Genomic DNA, 20,847 nt, shown 5'->3' with positions numbered 1-20,847 from the left:
ATTGGCTCCTTAGTTTACTGAATAGAATCATCCGTCATCATATATAAAGATATACATGAAATTTTGGAATTTGGCAAACAAACAAAACAAACATACCTGCTTGGTAAACTATTTAAGGCACATGTAATCAACTTTATGTAAACTCGCCCTGTAAATCTCCACCTGACCACTAGATGGCGATGTCCGACAACTCGGAACCCTCCAGTGCTAATCATCGCACAATAGCCACAATGCACCTGTCTTCAGATCCAAAGGACAGGTGGAACACGCTCCCTGTCCACCATCACACCCGGAAGGTATCAAGCTCTTCGGCCTCAACATTACAAGGAAATTATTTTTCTTATAAAGTTTTAGGCTGCTCTTAAAAGAAATCGCCCAATTTGTGGAGAGTTTTATAACAATTTGCTCCTCCATATACAATATGTGGCTCGAGGCACTAACTAATGACTGACTACTGTATTACTATACATGCTTTTATCTATATGGCCACAACTGTTCCTAAAAAATGAATCAACATGTCTGTAATAGTCATTAGTTTAGTTCACTGACCTTTATTCTGTTTCTAATCGTGGCAGAGCAATTTCAGGCAATAGATTTAGTTTAGTCAACTAAATAACTTCTATTTGTTTGTTTGTTTGTTTGTTTACCGTTTATTGTCACTGGCTGCTTTGGCTGCTGGTAGGTACCCGATTAGCCAATGGAAAAGTACCATAAGTAGTCCACTGCCTCCTCCCTTATCCAAATCACCCCCCCTCCCCCTCCCTGTACTGTAATTGCTATGTTTGGGTCTACCCCGTGTCCCCTCCGCTCACCCACTGTCTTGTCCTCCCGGAGAGAGGCGGGGAGCGCTCACACAGCCTCTCAGCACCACCGGTCTCAGCTCTGCTGGTGCGTCCCGTTGCGCACAGCACAGCACAACACAGCACAGTTTCCAACAGTGCACACTTCACAAAGCGCGCTCCGGATTTCTCCAAACCTCGGGGGCGGCCGGTGGGAAAGATAACAACAACTTTACGAGTCAATATGTTTCATGTCTGGATGACAGATGATCGGTGACAGGAAGATTCGGGGGAGTTGAGGCAAAGCAGGGACACACGGACGAGTCTTTGCCCCCCCCCATCCGAGCAGTTTGCGCAAGGTGATAACAGCAGAGGCTTCTGTTGTGGCTGCTTTACCGGACGGCCACATTACATGGATTTCTCCAGTAGTTGTCACTTATGATGTCACCTATTACTCTTTGAGTTGCTACTTCAGTCAGTGGATCATTTTGAGAGCGACAGGATGAATTCGCAGACCGGGGCAGTTCTGCAGAAACAGACGCTCCTGTGGCTCGCTATAGGTGAGTCTCAAACACTGTGGATGCATTGACGTGTGTAATGAGGACATAAAGGGGAATTTGGCTAAAATATAGTCTCCTGTTGGAAATGATCATAAGAGAAATCAACAAAGGGTGCACTTGTTTTGTTTATGGAAGCGTAAAAATGTGTGTAAAAATGTGTTCTGCTTTCATTCACATCCAGAGCGAAAGAGTGGAAAATCCATAGCGTATTCATGTTGTTATTTTAACTTAGGTATGTGAATTTCAGCAGGCATAAAAGATATTTGTCAAGGTTAAATGAATTGTTCCCTACAACAAAGTAAATATAATATTGCGCCAGGGGCTGGTGCGTCTGTGTTACTTAATATTCTGATTATAATAATCTTTAATAATTGGATTAGTCGTGACGCTGATGAAAAGCTTAATTGTGTTTCCCACTTAATCATTATTAAATTGATAACTTGACCTGTGGGTTTTTCAGGATATCAAATTTACTTTAGTAACTTGCCAGTTTTTAGGTATAGTGTAAACATCATGATCTTTGTGTAAACTGGAGCAGCAGAGCAGCTGGGAAGTGATATTTTTCCAAGGTGGAAGTGGCTACAGACAGGGAAGAGTGTGAGGGAGACTGCAGCTGATTGGCACACCTTTTTACACTTGTTTCTTTTATCCAAAATCAGTGGATCTGTATAAATAAAAAACAACATCCCCATTCATTCTTTCAACTAAGACAAACAGGGATGTGTACAAGTATGTATTAATTAGTGGATAAATGTTTTAGATAGAATATACTGTAGATGGATGGACAATTTAAAAAACTTTAAAGTCTTCCTCCAATCCAAAAATATGTTTTTCTTCTTGTTCCTACAGTTGGATGTTTGAGCTTCACCGTGCAGAATGATGTATGTGCAGAGTTTGACAGTAGAAGGCTGTTTTTACATTCATCTGCTGGAGGGGAAAAGTTTCTCTGTGCTCGTCTTAAATCAGATTTTAAGGGGCGGCCCTACAAGCATGATTTGTGACATCACAACTAGTTTGGAAACAAATCCTGGTCCAGTATGCAATTTACACATAAGTGTAATGTGGAAACTTTGTCCAGTGCACATACACTGAGAATGGATTTACAGTGAAGGAGGAGAAATCTTGTGTCCAGCAGTAAAACTTCTGAAGTTAAATATATTTGCATCTTCATAGATTCTGGAATTTTAAATGAAGAAGTGGATGTTATGTTAAGGATTTTAACGTGGTAATTATACTTTTTTGTGGAAAAAACATATCAGACACATATTATTCTTCCAAGCAGAGCATAGTGGTTTTATTTGCCTTAAGACATATTTGGAGGGAATCTCAAAAAATAAACAATTAAAGAAATGACAAAAGTACGTTTTTTGTGAATATGGTCATACACCTGCTTTTTTAAAAAAAAAAAAAAAAAAAAAAAACTACAATTAACACTCACCTTAGAGCATAGACTGTAAAAAAAAAGGATGTAGCCACCATGACATCACCCATTGGTTTGTGGACTTCTGTTTTGTTGCTTTGAGTTCAGCATTTTTCCTGTCGCCATCTTGGATTTTTGGAGCCAGAAGTGAACATGTTTGGACGAGAGGGTTGAGCTGACCCTAATGCTAGCTGCTAGTTTGGTTCGTGTGGTGCATTTAGTCTATGGTTATGCTAATACTAATGCTAATTTTGGCTAGTGAAAAATAGGCTTGAAAGAAAATGTACTTAAAAAAAAAAACTGAACAGCCAACTCTTTAGAGGGTCTTGTAGAGTTTTTTAGGTGACGAAAATGTTAAAAATTAACTTTTATGAACTGAAAACACACTGAAGTAGCGACAGCTACACCTACACTCCTATTCTAATCTGGGGTTATAATATGTAACGTAAGTAACCAACAATGTGGCTGTGGAAGCAACTTGTCAATCAAGAGGTAGCCACACCCTAAACCATACGTTGCTTTATCATCTATTTTACTCTAAATGGGACCATAAAAACTAGCAACTGAGACTATAAACACATCAGGAAATGTTTACTGAGGTAATAAATAACGTGAGAAGTAGGGTCATTTTCTCATAGACTTCCATACTATCAGACTTCTTTTGGCCATCAGAGAGAATGCAGGTTTAAGGCACTTCTGCATTGGCTTCACTTTTCAGACCTGGAGCTTGCCGCTTGCCTTAGAATAATCATCTTCTCAGTGACCTGACTATGGTGTGGGCTCGAAACAAGACACACATTTAGGCTACACAAGATAACATTACAGCGCCCTCTAGTGTTGTTGTGAAAACTAGACACACTTAAACAAACAAACAGCATCTAATTACGTTCGAGTGTTAAAGCTCTCTAGCTGCTGTCATAATTATGATTCTTGGCCATCTGCGCAATGGAGGAAGTCAGGTGACATTATTATAGAGTGATTAAGTCTGCAGTGAGAGGAGGTTGAGGTGGATGAGTGGGTTAACAAAATGTGGGAATCTGACACTGGAGATTGTTGTTTGCTTCCCGTTTCTTATCAACAGTCAGTGCTGTTATATTTTAACCACAATTGTTCCCTAAACTTAAACAAGTGATTATTGTAACCATGACATAACTTTAGTCTCCACCAAGTTACCTTATTGCAATGGCAGTCATTTCTTTAAACTTTGTGTAACTTGTGTGCACTTGTGTAATATTATCAGGTTATTATCAGGTCATGGCAATCATAGGCTTACTGTTAAGGCATTTAAATTCAGTGAACATATTATTTCTAGTTGAGATGTAGGGCAGGTTTATTCAGTTGGAAGGATTATAAAGACATTATTAGCAGCAAGCCCAAGAGAATGTGCTTGATATTTGTTTTCTTTCACATGAACAAACATTAAGTCTAGAGATATTGGTTATATTACACACGTACCTCTCAGTCTAGTCAGTCTAGGAAACATCATTTAAAAAAAGGAATAGAAAATGAATATGCAGCTGTTTGCAGTTGTCAACAAAGAACTGCTGGCGATATGTTTCCCACGAGAGCAGCTCATGGTGGAGGTTGACTAATCTTTAAAGTCCGCCTCCAGTCAAAAATGTGTTTTCTTATTGTTCCTTCAGTTAGATGTTTGAGCTTCACCGTGCAGAATACAGAGAGATGTTAAGGCTGTTTTCACATTCATCTGCTGAAGGGGGGAAAGTTTCTCTGTGCTCTCCTTAAATCTGAGTTGAAGGGGTGTACCTACCAGCATGATTTGTGACATCACAACTACTTTGGAGCCAATCAAGGGCCAGTATGCAATTGACACAAGTGTGATGTGGTAACTTGAAGCCTCCTGTGCACATACAGTGAGAATGTGCTTCACAGTAAAGTAGGGAACATTTGTTTCCAGCAGTGAAACTTTTGAAATGAACAATATTTGCATATTCATAGATTCTGAGAGCATATTAACCAGACATGAGCAGTTTATGAACATAGTAGTAGTAGTAGAGTAGTTTGGCAAACTCATGTAAATAACATTAATTTATTATCCACAGCTGTGCTGTCGTAGTGTGTTGCAAACAGAGAAACATTTAACACTTTTACGGCTTCTTTAGACATAAAAAACACAACTTTTGTCATTTGCACTCTTACAAATCACAATTTTGATTTAAGAACAATTCATTTAAGAGCACCATTTTAGTAATTGTGCTTTTATCCAAAGCACTATTTGATTTTGTGCGTGTTTGAGAGGGCCCTGCAAGATCTACAAATGCAACAGATGTAATAACTACTGCAATGAGAGCTTGACAGAATACTGAACATTCTTTTGTAAAAAATTTCATCCCACGTTTCAGTTATTTGATTTCCTTCATAATACATTCCCACTAATACAAAATGTATGATAATACCACTTATCTGATCGAGACGTGTAGTTAAAAGTTAGAAAGTCTCAGTGAAGAGATCCAGTCTTATCCGTCTGATTTTCAGTCTCTAATCTCTTTCTCTGTTGCAAGCACACATACAGTACATTCACAGCCCTTGTAATTTTAGACTTGTAAAGAAATTGAGTAGACTTTGGTTAATTTCCTAACCCCTAACACTAACGCTAACCACTAAATGCTTTACCTTTGGCTGAACTGTAATGCAAACTCTATCCCTTCACCCCAAACTGAGCACTCAAGATTGTAGAGACCTACAAAAATGTACTTGTGTCCTTGATTTTGGTTTTTTTATTGAAGACAATCTGTACAACTGAAATACACACACACACTAGAAACACAAAATATGCACACCATGATGCTCTCCGACAAAGGTGTTCAGGCAAGCTTCCTCTGCTCTTTTGCCATTTGTTTCCAGTTACAAAGGCTCCATGTGGGTGTTCTATATTTACAGAAAGAGAAAGTTATGAATCATCACAGCAGCACAAGGTTGCCTCATTACCTACCTAACCTCACCACATTCCCATCTAAAACAGCATTTTTAAAAAGTTTTGCTCTGAAAAATAACTTTTTCTCGAGGACTTTATTTCCCAAGGTCCCTAAATGATTATCCCCATTCACGTGGTCCATTTACTGTCTAAGTTACTTTTATTCTGTCAGTCTTAGAGACACTTTTAAATTCTGACTTCACACTTTATGGAGCTGCTCCATACCAAAATAACCTCTTCCACTGAAATCATTAGAATCATTTGTGCCACGACAGAAGCAATTTTTAATTTTCTCTGGTAGTTTTTTGACCAACTTCAGAACGGAGAAAAGGAAAACAGTCTCTCCCATTGATGTGAAGGGACTGACACATAGACACTTTAATCATCCTCCCCTGACATGATCATCTTTCATCTGACATCTCAGAATTCAATTTGAATTCATTTGAAATAATATCACACATCAGCGACTCAGACGATGGTGAAATGACACAAGGGGGACACTTTGAGGAACGACCGGGGGGAAAACATCTGGCAATTCTGACAGTTTCACTGGAAGGACTGAATATCCTGTAAGCAAATCAAAATGATTGGCACAGTGTACTCCATCTAAAGTGTGAGGCTCAGAGTGGGTCATTGAGCAATGTTTGGTAGGTCCCCACATAGCGTGAATGGGCTGTTACTTTCTTCTTCTGAAAGATCATGGTTTGGTTTAAAATAAGTACTTTGTTGATGTTAGGGAACCATTGTGGTTTAGAAAAATCAACATTTACTTGTGGTTGGAAACAGGAAACAAACAACAGTCTCCTGTGTTAAAGCCAGATGTGTTGTTGACCCATCCATCCATTGCAAACTCTTCCCCATGTGGACGTTGTCACTCTATAATAATGTCACCTAATTTCCTCTTTGCACCAGTCATAATTATTATGGCCACTAGGGGGCTTCTCTCACTTGAACATAAATATATGTTGTTTTGGGGCGCTGCATAAACAACCGATCCTATTGTTGTTCAGAGGACAGTCTCCAACTAGCTCTTATTTGGGCTCCACCAACTCTTAAGAGAAATATCTGGCTCTTTAGCTGCTAAATATTCTACTATGTTCACTAGCTAGTTGCTAACTTTGTCTTACTGCCGTTTGGTGCTAGACAGCAAGTGTAAAGATTAGCTTTTAGCTTTTTTGCTGACATCAATGCTGATGAAAGCAGTAAGATTGAATCCAAGCAGTAAAGTTATGGGATGTTAAACCAAAACGAGTTGAAAGATGCTAAAAAAAGCTCCGTAGAGCTGAAGGAAACGGTGGAGTTGGGTGAAAATTCTTTGTGGGTTCGTCACTACAAGCGACTTCTCCCACATTACACAGTCATTTCATCAATTGTTAATATAAAATAATTGATTAGAGCAGCTTTATGAACACATTTTTGCACGAGTACAAGGATTTTGTATTTTGCCCCCATTTTTTATTATGTAGTTGATCTAAGAAGGATATATAGGAGGAATGATTACAGCAATCAATGGGCCTCATGCAAGAACCACCCATACAGGTTTGTTCCTAAGAGACATGTATGAGAAAATATGTGGAATTTATCCATTTTACATACTTAGCATTTTCTCTCAGGTAACAAAGTTATGAGTGGTCCAGACCCATCATACTAGTCATGAACAAATAGTTTCTGTTTTTTTTCATAAAGGGAGAAACACTTGTTCTACTGTTCTGATAACATGTCGTTGGTAGCCGTATTAATATTTTCTATTTGCTACTGACACTCACCCACAAACAGAGCGGAACATGTAGCCTCATATCACAAAATTTTGGGGCGTTGATTATGTTAATGATCAAGTGTCATGAACATGCACCTTCTCATGAACAGGTGGCATTCATCAGGTCGAAATGAACAATTTGCGACAAGTTCGGGCATTTTAGAGGGTTTATTGAATCTGACGTGAAACACTCATATGAACCAAACTCACAAAGAAAGAGTGTTTTAGGATAAGAATACCTAAATGTTCTTGCATGAGACCCATTAAGGTTTTCAACTTACATATGGCATGAAAGTACTGTATCAAAATGGAACCTATTCTTTAAGTCAGTCTTTGTATTTCCAAGGTTTTTCTCAGCATTGAAAAGTCTCAGACAGGAGACAGGAAACAGGAGACAAAATACAGGGTTCTTGATGATGAAACGGTACATATTTCTTTAATTAAGCGTTTGTTGCATCAGTATAGAGTGGTTGACTGTTTATCAAAAGCTACTTGTTGCCAGTTAGATATTGTAGCTGGTTGGCCGACATCCTACTGCACCAGCAGGCAGGATTTTTTAAGCCAACAATGTGAACACGAGCAAGCAGGAGGGGATGAGGGGGAGAGAGACAGAGAGAGAGCAGTTAACCCCCAATTGCTACACAGATTACAGGAGTCTCTGATGTTGCCACCAGAAACATATTAATTTCTAATTTTCCCCAGTCCCCAGTGAAGCTCTCATCTATCATGGATGCAAGGATTTTATGAAAGTATCGGGCTCTCGCTGTCTCTGTTCTGCTTTGACAGAGGAGCACTGGAGGGGCATTTCTGGTGTGAAGGACTCAAGGGGACGTTTTTAAGAATCTCCATAAATCAGTAGGGAGAGAGAGAGAGAGAGAGGGAGAGGGAGAGGGGACAATGAGAGCAAGTAGAGGTCTAACAAGACAGAGAGAGATAAATGAGGTAGGTGGGGCTGGATTGTGAAAGTTTTAATAGTGCTGATATATATCTGTGTCTGTTACATACAGTGTGTGTGTGTGTGTGCATCCTGTGTGACAGATCCGCCCACTGGACTTTCGCTAATTAGATAGAGGGTGAATGAGGGATGAAAAGAGGAGAAGAAAGCAAACAAAAGTAGCCATGCCTCCTTTCGATGGAGCTATTTTTCATGTGTAATATTAGATACTCTTCCTCTCCCTAGCGAGTCTCTTTGTGGTCAGTTCTCTCTTCCTATGGAGACTTTCCTATTAGGCAGAGGTAAATACAGATGTTCAGCAAGTGACAAAATAACAACAGTCTTTCAAGCTTAAGTGAGATGTTTTCTGCAAGCAAAGCCCACAAAAGACAGGAAATTCAAATAATGACCCAAGGTCATGGTTATGCACTGCGCTGAGGATTGTCGTTATCCAGCTTTTGAAATCCTGTGGTGCAGTTAGCTGCAGTGAAAGCAGTTTACTGCACTCCAATCAATAGGCTCACCAATGGAAGAATTATTTCTAACTTTGCTACAAAAATCCTATGTCATACTCTTTTGAGAGGATTAGTGAGCCCAACGGCCCAGACATAATTGGTGAGCAGTAGAAACTGTTTTATGTCTGTCTAAAGTCATGAGGAGAGAGAAATTTAAGGGGTGTTGAAATTGTCTGGCATCACTACTGCTAACACAGACTGTGAACAACTCCTCCTAATTAGTTGTTGATCACTGGTAATGCTGGAGGACATCAACCGTCTCTCTCTCTGCACAAACGCTTTCTACATGAACAAACCACCCATTGTGTGCGCGTGTGTTCACGATCCACTTAACTCAGTTATTGTAACCCACTCACCAAAAGAATGTTGATATAGAACAATTTTGGAAAGCCCCAGATTATGTATTATGTGTTATCTGTGATGAATGGTTTTATTTGTTGATTTTTTGACCACTTGGTTGCATAGGAACAAGCTGTAAATTCAACACTGACATATTATTACCTCATTACGTGATAAGGCGAACTTGTTAAGCAGTTGCCTATTTACACATCCAGCAAAAACAGAGCAACATAAGCATTCAATTGGAGTTGTACTTCTGGTCACCTGATGAATGTAAGTCCAATATTCACTCTACTCGTTTAGCTTAATTTTGGTCTCAGCTTTGTCTGTCTACAGATTGTTGTTGGTCAGGTAGCATACAGTGGGGTTTTTAGAGCTTTTATGCTGACAACAGCTGCCTTCTGCATCTGGAAATGACGCTGATGAAACTGAAACAAACAGTAAAGTTGTGAGCCGTAAAACAGATAGTCAGGTTATCACTATGGGTGAACCCTTATTCATTTGATCCATTGTTATTATAGAAATACTGATTAGTGCAACTTAAAAAAAAACAACAACATTATTGGCACCAAGGTGAGAAGTGTTCATCAAATCTTTTCAACACACTAAAATGTCACACTGCTTCCTGTATTGGCACTCACTCATCCCCACTAAAAAGTCCACTTTTATAGTTATAGTATAATTCTAAAACAGTTAAGTAATTCATAATTTAGTCTTAAAGAAATAATGACAAATGCCCATTGCAATTACCAAAGCTCAAAGATTTTCAAGTCTGATCAGCAGTCAAAAAGACCTGAAATATTTATTTCAAAACATTATGAAACAAAGAAAGGAAATCAAATCTTTTAAAGTTGTAATTTTACTTGATTTAAACGACTAAAATTATTTGTATCCAAATCTATTAATTTGTTTGTACTCATTAATCAAATGAGTAAAAATGTATAGAATAAGCCTGTATGTCTGCTAGTATTATGCTTTGAGTGACTCTGGTTGTATGAAATAATATATGCATGTTTGCATTTGTTTTATTATGTATTATGGAGAACATCACAAGCTCATTGCAGGTGTGTGGGTTTGCAATTGTGTATGTGTATATCCATTATATCAACCCCTGTATGAAGGAATGTGCCACATTTTTCTATTATAAGAATAGAATCAGAAACTGTGAACATAACTCCTCTTCATCTAAATCCACTTATCCTGTTTATCTGGGCCTTTGCTCTCTTACATGACATACTGTATAACCTTACATAACAGCGACATAGTGAGCCTGTCGCAGTGGCTCAGTCAACTAGAGCATCAGGTTGGAAATTTCTTTGAAGGAGTTTTTCTTTTATGGTATTTCTGCTTCACAGAAAGAACATGATGACGCGTCAAAATGGTTGTGTGCAAGATTTAAGCCCGCAACGTCAAGAGCTTGTGACATGCAGTCATGCTCAGAGCCACTAAAAAGCCTGAAAGGGATTTCTCCAAACATTTATCTAACCAGACTGGTCAAATAGTAACACATTGGTATTTATAGCAATGACCCGAAGGAGGAGGGGATGAGGCATGGAGACGTGTATGTACTGCTTGTAGTTGGGAGCTCACTGATTCTTGAGACTCTTGGCAAAAACATGTCCCACTAAGAAAAGTGTTAATTCTGTTTAAGTATATGTGATTATATGATAGCAAAGTACCCATAAAAATCCTCAGAGAAGAGATTATTGTTTCAATTTGGCAAAAAACAGTGAAAAAAATGATTTGAATGTATAATATATACCAGATTAAAGAGTAGAGTGAAAAACCTCCTAAAACTAAAAGCAGTGGATTTTCAACAATATTTACTTTTATTTTGCGGTTGCTCAAAATGTGTCCAAAGTTTGCAACAAGGTCACACAAGCTCCTGTAAGTTTGCTGTTTTTTCCATAATTTTTACATATTATATTGATGTTGCTACTGTCACAAGCATGATGTGTCAACACTGTCTCTTTTGTATAGAAAGAATTACTTTAAATGACATAAAATGTATGTAGTTTTAAGTAGAGGCCAGAGGCAGCTAGCAAATGTAAAAAAAAAGTGTCAGGTTGTCTGTTTGACGGTGGTGACACATAGTTTGACAGTGTTGACAATCATCCTCAGTGGAGGCTTGAATATAATTTATGATCACAATAAATACTAGTATGGCTTATAATATTTAATTAATCTCTTTATTCATAATATACATAATTTCTCCTTTATTTCTTCCACACACAGGCCAACACTATTTCCTGTACCTCCAGAGACTAAAACCATCATTTTAATAATTAACTTTCTTTTTAACTTTTCTGTTTCTCCAATACAGATGATTTATTAAAGTAATGGTCTCTTTAAAATTAAAAATGTATTTTTTTCATGTCCAAAGTTGTTATGTTGTGTATTTAATGCTGATGATAAAAGTTACATAATGTAAAAGTTTTTTAAAGGAGTACATGTGAAATAGTATTAAAAAAAATGAACAGAAGAGAATAGTCAACATTTAACGGTACATATGTGTATCTATGGTGTAGAGACAATGATTTATAAGCTCTAAATAGGAATAACATGCTTTTTATTGTTTCTGATGGTATTAAGAATAACTAAGTAATGACAGGACACATATTTTATAAAAAAAAATCAGGAGGTTACAGTGAAATATTGCCTGATTGCTGAGACCTTGTTCTATAAACATAAAAGTTTAGATTTGTTAATATTTCACCTTTTTTCTGTTCAAAATTAAAACCTGTTTTATCCAAATTGTCAAGAATCAGTAAGCTATCTTTGATGGCCACAGTCACCACTAAGCTGCTCATTTGGAGCAGTTTAGTGACTTCTTGGCTGCAGTACAACTGGTACAACAAACTAGTAAAACAAAAGTCGGTACATTTATTCAGAGATAGATCCTATTCCTACAGCAGCCTTTAAATCCAACTCTATAGCTAGACAAGAACATTCATACCTTTTGATTATATTCATTTGACAACATTTTTTTGTCTTCTTGCCAATGCTATTTTTTTTCTAAAATTCTTACTCTACAATATTTGAACATGGCAGCTACTATATGGTTAAGGTTAGGGAAAGACTGTGCTTATGGTCAATAAAAAGACAAATGTTAATTGTGACAGGATAGAAGCATGACAGTCAGACAAGCTTCATGTCCAACCATCACCCCAACTTCCACTTTACTTTCTACCTTTCGACATACACGGCATACTACTTCCTGCATTCACATTCCTGGTACCAAAGTGCTTAACGTTGCAGACAAAGTTCCAGACATAATAAAATCCCACCATGAAGTAGATAGCATTATTTATGTTGGCAGGAATGACACTCCTAGGCAGCAGTCTGAGCTTTTAAAGTGTGATTTCGCCCACTTTAACATACTAAAAACATCCAAAAGTATAATCTCTGCTCCAATTGCCACATTTAGCTGTGGAATGGGGCGTTTCAGCAGACTGATTAGCCTGAACACCTGGCTGCCTTCTGCTCGTGATGCTCTCGGTTTGGATTTTATTGATTTCTTTAATGGGAATGGGGGTAACTTTTTGGCCCAGATGGTCTCCACCTGAACAAAGCTAGAGTTTGGATGCTATCTGGCAATTTAACATACAGGCGTTCCTCACAGAAACCAACCATGCTACCTCGTGACTTTCATGAGCGGAAATGACTGGTCCGTCAGAGACTCCCTATTTGTTTGGTTTTACATCTACATTTCTATCAGGCTTGGACCACAGATATTTTCAACATCCCTGTGATAATCACTTAGAGATGCCCTGTGAGATTTTCAGTCAAACAATCTGATGCATGTCCCAGGAACCTCGTCACTGTTAATGAAGCCAGCTCTAAAATCGACTACTTCTGGGTAGCACTCATCACTTCAGACGCTAATTTAAATGATCCACAGGTTTTTAAGTGGTTTTGGTTTCTTACATCAAAATATACATAGTTTGCTAAGTCATAACAAATATGATCACTTAAGTATCCTATTATCGCAACTCATTCAGATGTTATTATTTTAGCAGAGACTTGGCTGAAAAAGAGATTGATAATCAAAGTGTTTCTTTTAGTGGTTTCAGTATTTTCAGAGCAGATATAGCTGGTAAAGGAGGTAGTGTGGCAGTATAATTAAAATCATATTTCCCTTGAGCTGACGTCATTCTCAATTCCTAAATATTTGGAATGTATTTCCTTGAAAAATGATCTGGGCAGAATAATTCAGTAATAGTAATTGGTGTCTACAGACGTTGTTCTGCCCTTCAGAAGCCCTAGAAAAACTGGCTGAATCAATTGCACCATTGATTGATCGCGAGGTGATTATCCTTGGCAATCTCAATTTAGATTGGTTTACCTCAGCTCTTATAATCTTAAAGAACTTTTTTTACAATCTTAATTTTACACAACTTATTTCGAAACCCACTTGCCCCAACCTGAAGGATTTCTCTAAGTCAAGCTTAATTTTAATATTATAAAAACAGAGCACAGAAATATTCTGCCTGTGGTGTATTTGACCTTGGTGCTCGTGATCACTGCCTGATTGTTTGCATTAGAAATGTGAAACAGAGGAAAACTAATTCACACACACACACACACACACACACACACACACAAAAATTAATGACCAGACTTTTTCTTCAGTCCAATCGCTGACACTATCAAAATCCCTTATCCTGAACTAGCTTTAAGTTGTTTTACTGATGTTTTAACTTAGTTTTAGATAAGAATGCACCTTTAAAAAAAAAAAGAACAAAATGTAGCTCCACTCCCTGGTTCACTGTTTCTGGAATAAAATAAGGTAGAAAGCTCAGAAAAGCTCTGGCTAGGCGCACCAAAGACCCTTGTGATTGGCTTGCCTTTAGACAGTTGAAGAATAAGTGCACTGCTGCTGTCAGAAAAGCCTAAACTGACTATTATCTGCACTCCTTTACTAATTGCTCTTATAACCCCAGTAAATTCTGGAACAATCATTTCGCTGTATCTTGTCATTTATTTGACAGTCTTAGTGTTGGAAGAACATAGATCATCTTTCCTTGATACTACTGCTGAAGTAAACTACTCCTTTAGCTTATCTCCTGTCTCCAGGAGGATGGTAGCTGATGCTTTATGCAATACTGATGTGAAAAAATCAATGGATGATGACAAACAGGAGCCATTTGCTTTGAAATTATCAGCACAGCTACTTTCTGAATATAAAACTCATATTTTCAATCTTAGCATTACCTCTGGCATCAGTTGAAGACTGCCTATGTTCTTTCTCACCATAGAGGAGGTAGCAAATCTGAATTAAATAATTATCGTCCAACTATCTGGTCTTGCAAAAATACTTGAGTCATGTGTTAATGAACAGTTGAAATTATTATTATCTGCATTTCAGTACAGTTTCAGGCCTAAAAAAAACACTGTGCTGTTCTTTTTATTGATTTAATGAAAGGTTTTGACACAGTTGACCACTCTCTGCTTTTACAATGACTTGCCTTCTTTGGGTTTTGACAATGCTAGCTGCCTGTGGTTTCAGAATTATCTCTCTGATAGGTTGCAGTGTGTCAAGACAGGTAATATCCATTGCAAAAAGGAGTTCCCCAAGGTTCTGTCCTTGAACCAGTCTTATTCACTATTTATATACACAATATTACCTCTTCATTGTACAATTGCAACTTCCATCTTTACGCAGATGACACTGTCCTTTATTCCTGTGGAGATTCTATTCAGTTAGGAAGATCTGCTTTCTGTTACTGTGTCGTACATACCTGTAATATGCCTCAAAAAAACTTCAAGTTGACCTCATTAATACTGCTGAGTCAATCTTGTTCTTATTGTTTTATTTATTTATTTGTCTAATTGTCTTTTACCTTTTAGTACCTTGTTTTTAATTGATGTAACCATGTATTCTGCCTTTATTGCTACCTCCTTGCTTTCTTGGGTGATTTTAGTGTGTCTGCTCCTTATTGTCTGTCTGTACCTTGTCACCATTGTAAATGAGGGTTCTCCCTCAGTGTGTTTTCCTAGTATTTAAATAAATAAAATGATGGTGATGATGATGAACATTGCCATTGGAGGTAAATAGTGAGGTGCAAATTTGCCAAATATGGACGTGACTTCTGGGCTGTAAATCTATAATCATTCTTAGGGTGGCAAAGTACCTGAAATTGCATTTATTATTTCACTCTGAGACAATCAGGTCTCCACCAATATTTAAAATGATATACTGGCTCCTATCAAAAAAGGGATACTTACTTGGGACCCTAAATATTACATTTCTTAAATAGCATTGATTAGACATACAAAGATAATCAGATATGAAGTTAGAGACAAAGCAGGACATTTTGCTGGTTTCCTATTGGAAATGTCTTCAAAGAATCCAAGTGTGAAAATTAAGAGCCTGAAAGACCTAACATATACAATTCCTTCAACTGTTACATTTTTAATGTACAGGACCCATTAATTTTAAAGCTGACATGAATTAAATTAAGTGTCTGGAATAGCTGTTTTCATCTAAAAAATATATTTTATACTGTGACGTGCTCATCTAGTATTCTATGGTAATTTGATTGGTGTTTAGTTCATATTCCTGAGGGTATTAGCTGATTTGAGAATATACAATAAATCTAATCTTAAACCCTCACTTATCTATGGTAACATGAGATCTGTATACTGTGCTGTACTGTATTGTATTACATTTATGAACTCTCTTAGGAGGAGAGATAGGTCCCTGGTGTGATTTCATGTTCAAGGGATTTCCGGAAAGAGCATGCCTGAAGAATCAAGGCATTCAGTCTATACACATATCGTCTGAGGTCAGGGATTTGAACTGATGACCTTTAATTCCTCCGTTCTGCTTGTGACAGTGGCTTCAGATTCCCAGGACACAGCACCATTATGCCATGTGATGCTACAATGAACTCTACAGATCTGATTTCACACCCTATTTGTCCGCGGAAATCCTGTCTCATAAGTCACATTTAAAAACAACCCATGTAAGAAATTTATGTAGGATTTTCTACATAGGCTTCAAATGAAAAGGTTTATAACAGCTGGATACACTGGAACTCCAATGAATTGCCTTCCTTCAGCACTTTTTGATTATTCTTCTCTGCTTCTGGTGCGTAACTTACCAATTTACTCGAAGGGATTTAGTATCAAATTGAGCAAAGACGCGCAGAAAATCCCAAATTGAACCAAATGAAAGCAACCGTTTTGTTTTTTTTTACATTGACATTCAAATTTATTTATTTATTTCAAAATTTAAATAGAGAATAAGCCCCAAAAACAAGAACAAGTAGATTTAAGTTGGACAAGCAACTAAGTCTTGAAGTCATTTATTATTGATCTGAGTGAGTTAGAAAAATTATTCCAATCTGATGGTGCTTTAAACTTAAAAGCATGTCTCCCAATTTCTTTAAAGATTCTAGGCACAAAAAAAAGGATGTTGATGTAATGTTTGCTATGATTTAGTACTAATTTCAGCAGTGGTAGGCCTACCCATCATCCCCTTAGAGCACTAATATTCACTATTTTGTTAGGTGCCTAATTGTGTGTTATACATTGGTTAACTGTATAAATTGTTAAATGTAATTCTTGTGTATTTCTGTTTATCATTTATAGAAAACTATTATCGTCAGAAGCCTCGTCATCTATTGCTCTACATATGTGCATGGTTGCAATAAATGGCTTAAACAGAAACATCAGTTGTCCTTTCTACATTCTTATCGATGTACTATGGTGATGTTTAAACTCCTGTGAATCAATCCTAGAGACAGACTCTACAATAAGGCAATAAGGCCATTAAATCCAGGGAGTTTAAAATTCTACTCTGTATCACTGTGCTATTCAAACCAAGATAGATCTGAGCAATAGTTTCAACAATACACTGCATCCCTCTTGATAACGAGAGGAGTTTAATCTCCACATTGTAGACGCTGGTAAATCTAGACAAATAGCCCGTCGCTCCACACTGATGATCACCTGATTTTACGGCTCATATGTCTGACGGTCCTGCCTCATATATCACTTTGACCTCAGGTAATAGAGGTGCCTCATCATCTTCACACGCTTTACTGTTCTGGCTGCACATCCTGTTTAATGTTAACCTCATATAGAAATTAAGAGATTAATAAGAGCACTCATCCCCTCCTTCCACTTCTCTTTGTCAAATTGATCTTTCAGAAATATGAGATGTAACTAAATTAGCATCGCTTAATGTCATCGATTGGATGATGATTTTTCTTCCCCATTAAGTCCCTCTTTCTGCATGTCTTTCATGCTCTCTCTCTCTCTCTCTTTACCTCCCTCTCATATTCCTATAAATGAGATAAAAAGGTGAATAGCCCCTGAGCTCTTCTCTATTGTAAAGGCTCTCCTTTGCCTCCTTTTCTCCTCCAGATTCATCTGTTTTATAACTGGTCATGACTGGTGTTTGCATGTCTGTGCCTTCAGATGTGTGTGTGTGTGTGTGTGTGTGTGCAGTATATACAGTATGTGTGTACACTTGCAAAGCAGTAACCCGGTTTTTCACTGTCACGCCTGAACAGATAATGAGCAGCGTTGAGGCACTGCTATTCAGTGAAGCGTGTGTGAGAGACTGATGTGTATGTATGTGTGCGTGCCCTGTCCATAGTGGAAGACACATTAACAATTATCCAGGCCCCTTGGAACCAACAATTATTTCAGCAACTACGTGCCACACACACACTCACACACATTATTTTATGCTGTCATACTTAATCCCAGACAATGGGATACAGTCTCCCACACACTTACATAGACAAACCACAAAGGAATGAGTACACACAGTCTCACACATTCCCCATATGTGTGAACACAGTCATGTGAAGCATCAAATGAATCAGACATGCTCTTGGATGTCATAGCGGAGCCCTTAAGCAAGACACCCAATGCTTAGTTGATGTCATGCCGATCAATTGTTAACGAGGGAAGCTGTGGATTTGTATCTACATACACAGCTGACATTTAAGGCAGATTTATATGTATAGTATAATATATATATATATACAGCACCTCTTACAATACATACAGGTGCATGATGCACTATGCACCCTGCACTTGTTTAGGTTTAGGCTAAGAACACTTTGGATTATATCGATTTTGGCCCTTTAATAAGTGTGCTGGTGGTCATTTTGGCAATTTTTGCTCCCTTAATAAGATTTGAAGATTTATAGTAGACTTTGATGTCTACTGTGTGGGTGTTTATTGCAGCTGTGATTGGCATTTCACTCACCTGCTAGATTGTTGCAATATACATTTGTAAAATTAAATTTGTTGCAATATACATTTGTTAATGTAAATTTAACATTACTTAACTACGATACCTGCCCTGTTAGCACAGTTTAGCTAAAGTAGCTAATGGGTGTGCATCGATCATCGTTCCCAATGAGGTAGGGTTGGCTTCGATCCAAGGCATTTTTCCACAGCATGAAAGGCAACACCCTGCACTCCTTATTTGGAAGGTCCTGGCTCCACAAGGAAAAGAGGGTGCTAACTATAAGCAACAATACTGGACTTCAAAACAGCTCAAATGCAAACAAATAGGTGACATTCACACCTCACAACTATGTATGTAACCTTAAAAATATTAATCATGCTTTAGTTGCCACTGACACTTTAGACATTATATAAAATAAAAAAACATCATCTGGGTGATGCACTTTTTATTGCAAATACATACAATAAACATTTGTAAATGAGTAGTTTATAAACACTCAGACTCACTTATTTACAAGCACTGTTGCTACCTATGACCTGTGTAATACGCTAACATTACATATTTGAAACCAAAAATGGTGCAATCAACATTTAATACTGCCTTCAAATGTTTAAATACTATGAAAATAATCTTCAAAAAGAGCATACCTGCATGTCTCAGTCTTAGTTTAAAAAAGGCTGCTTCTTGAAACCTTGAAATAAAAGACACATTTACGGTATGATACCTCAGACAGCTGTATGCTGACTGAGACTGTATTACCATATGCCAAGAGATGTTTGCTTTTACTCAAGTCCATTATTGTACCATACAACTTCATACATTATTAAGCATGTGGGATCCCATTTGGGATTAAGCTCCTAGTCCTTGCAGTGTTACTGCCATGCTCTTCCCATTAACCTATAAAACATACAGGCCCACAGGAAACCTGTGTAAGTTGTTGCAATAAAAGTTTAAACTGATCATAAAATGTCATCTTAACCTGCTGTACTTTTCACACATATTCAGTTCCCTCTGAGTGTCAACATTCAGCCTCACCTATAAACTGTTACATGGTGCAACCGCAATTGCAGACACACACATTGCATGACACACATGTCCCACCACAATCAGACGTCAGAAGACTGGGAATGCACATACTGACTTTAATATTCCCATAACATCTCCTACATGTGTTGTGCCAAGATAATCATTTATGTTGGCACCCTGACATTTAAAATGTGTACAATGTTTACAGAAATGGAATTCCTACTGTGATACAAATAACTTTGGTCTATAAATTAATTTCTGCTACCAACGCAAATGGTTGTCTGACGTTTTGGCTCAGTAAAAATATTTCACTTTTTGCTCCAGTTTTGTCAACGGTTTACTTGGACCTAGACTTGGCCTTGGACTCGTTTCAAGACGTGTTGGAATTGTTGCTGCTGTTGCCAAGTTTTCAGTTGTTGGAAGTTTAATATTTATTACAGAAAAAACTTTGGCACTGTCTCTGACAGTCTGTTTTCAAAAGGACTAACCCATGGGCAGACTTCTTTTCTTAATTATTTCAATCAACATACCATCTGCTCTTATCAGAGGAATACACTTTCAAAACTTTAACTCCAGTCAAGACAACAGACTTGACTTGAAAAAGTAAAAAAAAAAAAAAGCAACTTGAATCTGCACCAGTGACTCATGACTTAATTTTCACTTGAGCTTGATGGCTTGAAAGGCCTAAAGGTGTGTTCAGACAGAACATGAAGCGATTACATACAAAGTCAATGGAAAGGTGCAAGTTCCAACCTTTTCGATATTTATAAAACACATCAATAAGATAAAAAAACATGGATCAATATTTCACTGTTTTCAACACACTTTTAATCTGGAAGGATTGTATTAAGAAACTTGGAATTACCACATTCTTCCATCTATTCTCCATCAGAATCCTGATCTGAACAAACACTTAACATCAGTCAATATATGCAAATGGACAAACTTGGGAAAAAACAATGCAAAGATTTGTTTCATAAAAACATGCAATTTAAATTCGTTCACTGATTTAAGAACAGAATATGGCGTTCCTAACACCGATTTTTAAAAATATCTTCCAATGCGGAATGTTGTCTGCTTTGCTAAGAAATACTTCCATTTTGTAAAAATGATTTTCCTCTAACTCACCACTTAAATGTCCACATTAAGTTGGCTAAATCTGCAAACACATCTTTTTCTGTCAGTTTTGGCCCTCTGTCCAGACTTAAAAAAGCATTTTTCTTCCCCAAAAATGGAGTTTCTCCAAAATGGCCTCCAGAGTGTGTCAATCTGAAAACGCCGGCTTGGCGTCGTAGTGTGTATGGGGAAAACAGAGCTTTGTAGAAACGCTGTCATATTGGTGACAAAACAGATGGTGGCATTTCATTGTTTT

General features: G+C 37.5%; 1 protein-coding gene across 2 annotated transcripts in view; it reads left to right on the top strand.

Moving 5' to 3' along the window:
- Positions 1 to 651: 651 nt before the first annotated feature.
- The window catches only part of ramp1 (receptor activity modifying protein 1), a 71,052-nt gene continuing 50,856 nt past the window's right edge, over positions 652 to 20,847 (top strand). Inside the window, exon 1 of one of the 2 annotated variants that reach the window (XM_067603129.1) lies at positions 652 to 1,339. In XM_067603129.1, the coding sequence (XP_067459230.1) occupies positions 1,282 to 1,339 (58 nt within the window). In that variant the 5' untranslated portion in view covers positions 652 to 1,281. The remainder of the gene's footprint in view (positions 1,340 to 20,847) is intronic. The other variant, XM_067603130.1, reaches the window with a different exon arrangement.

The sequence above is a fragment of the Thunnus thynnus genome, chromosome 11, assembly GCF_963924715.1.
Source record: "Thunnus thynnus chromosome 11, fThuThy2.1, whole genome shotgun sequence".
Taxonomy (NCBI): Eukaryota; Metazoa; Chordata; class Actinopteri; order Scombriformes; family Scombridae; genus Thunnus; species Thunnus thynnus.
Note: the sequence above shows the minus strand (reverse complement) of the source record. Positions and strands in the feature narration are given on the sequence as shown.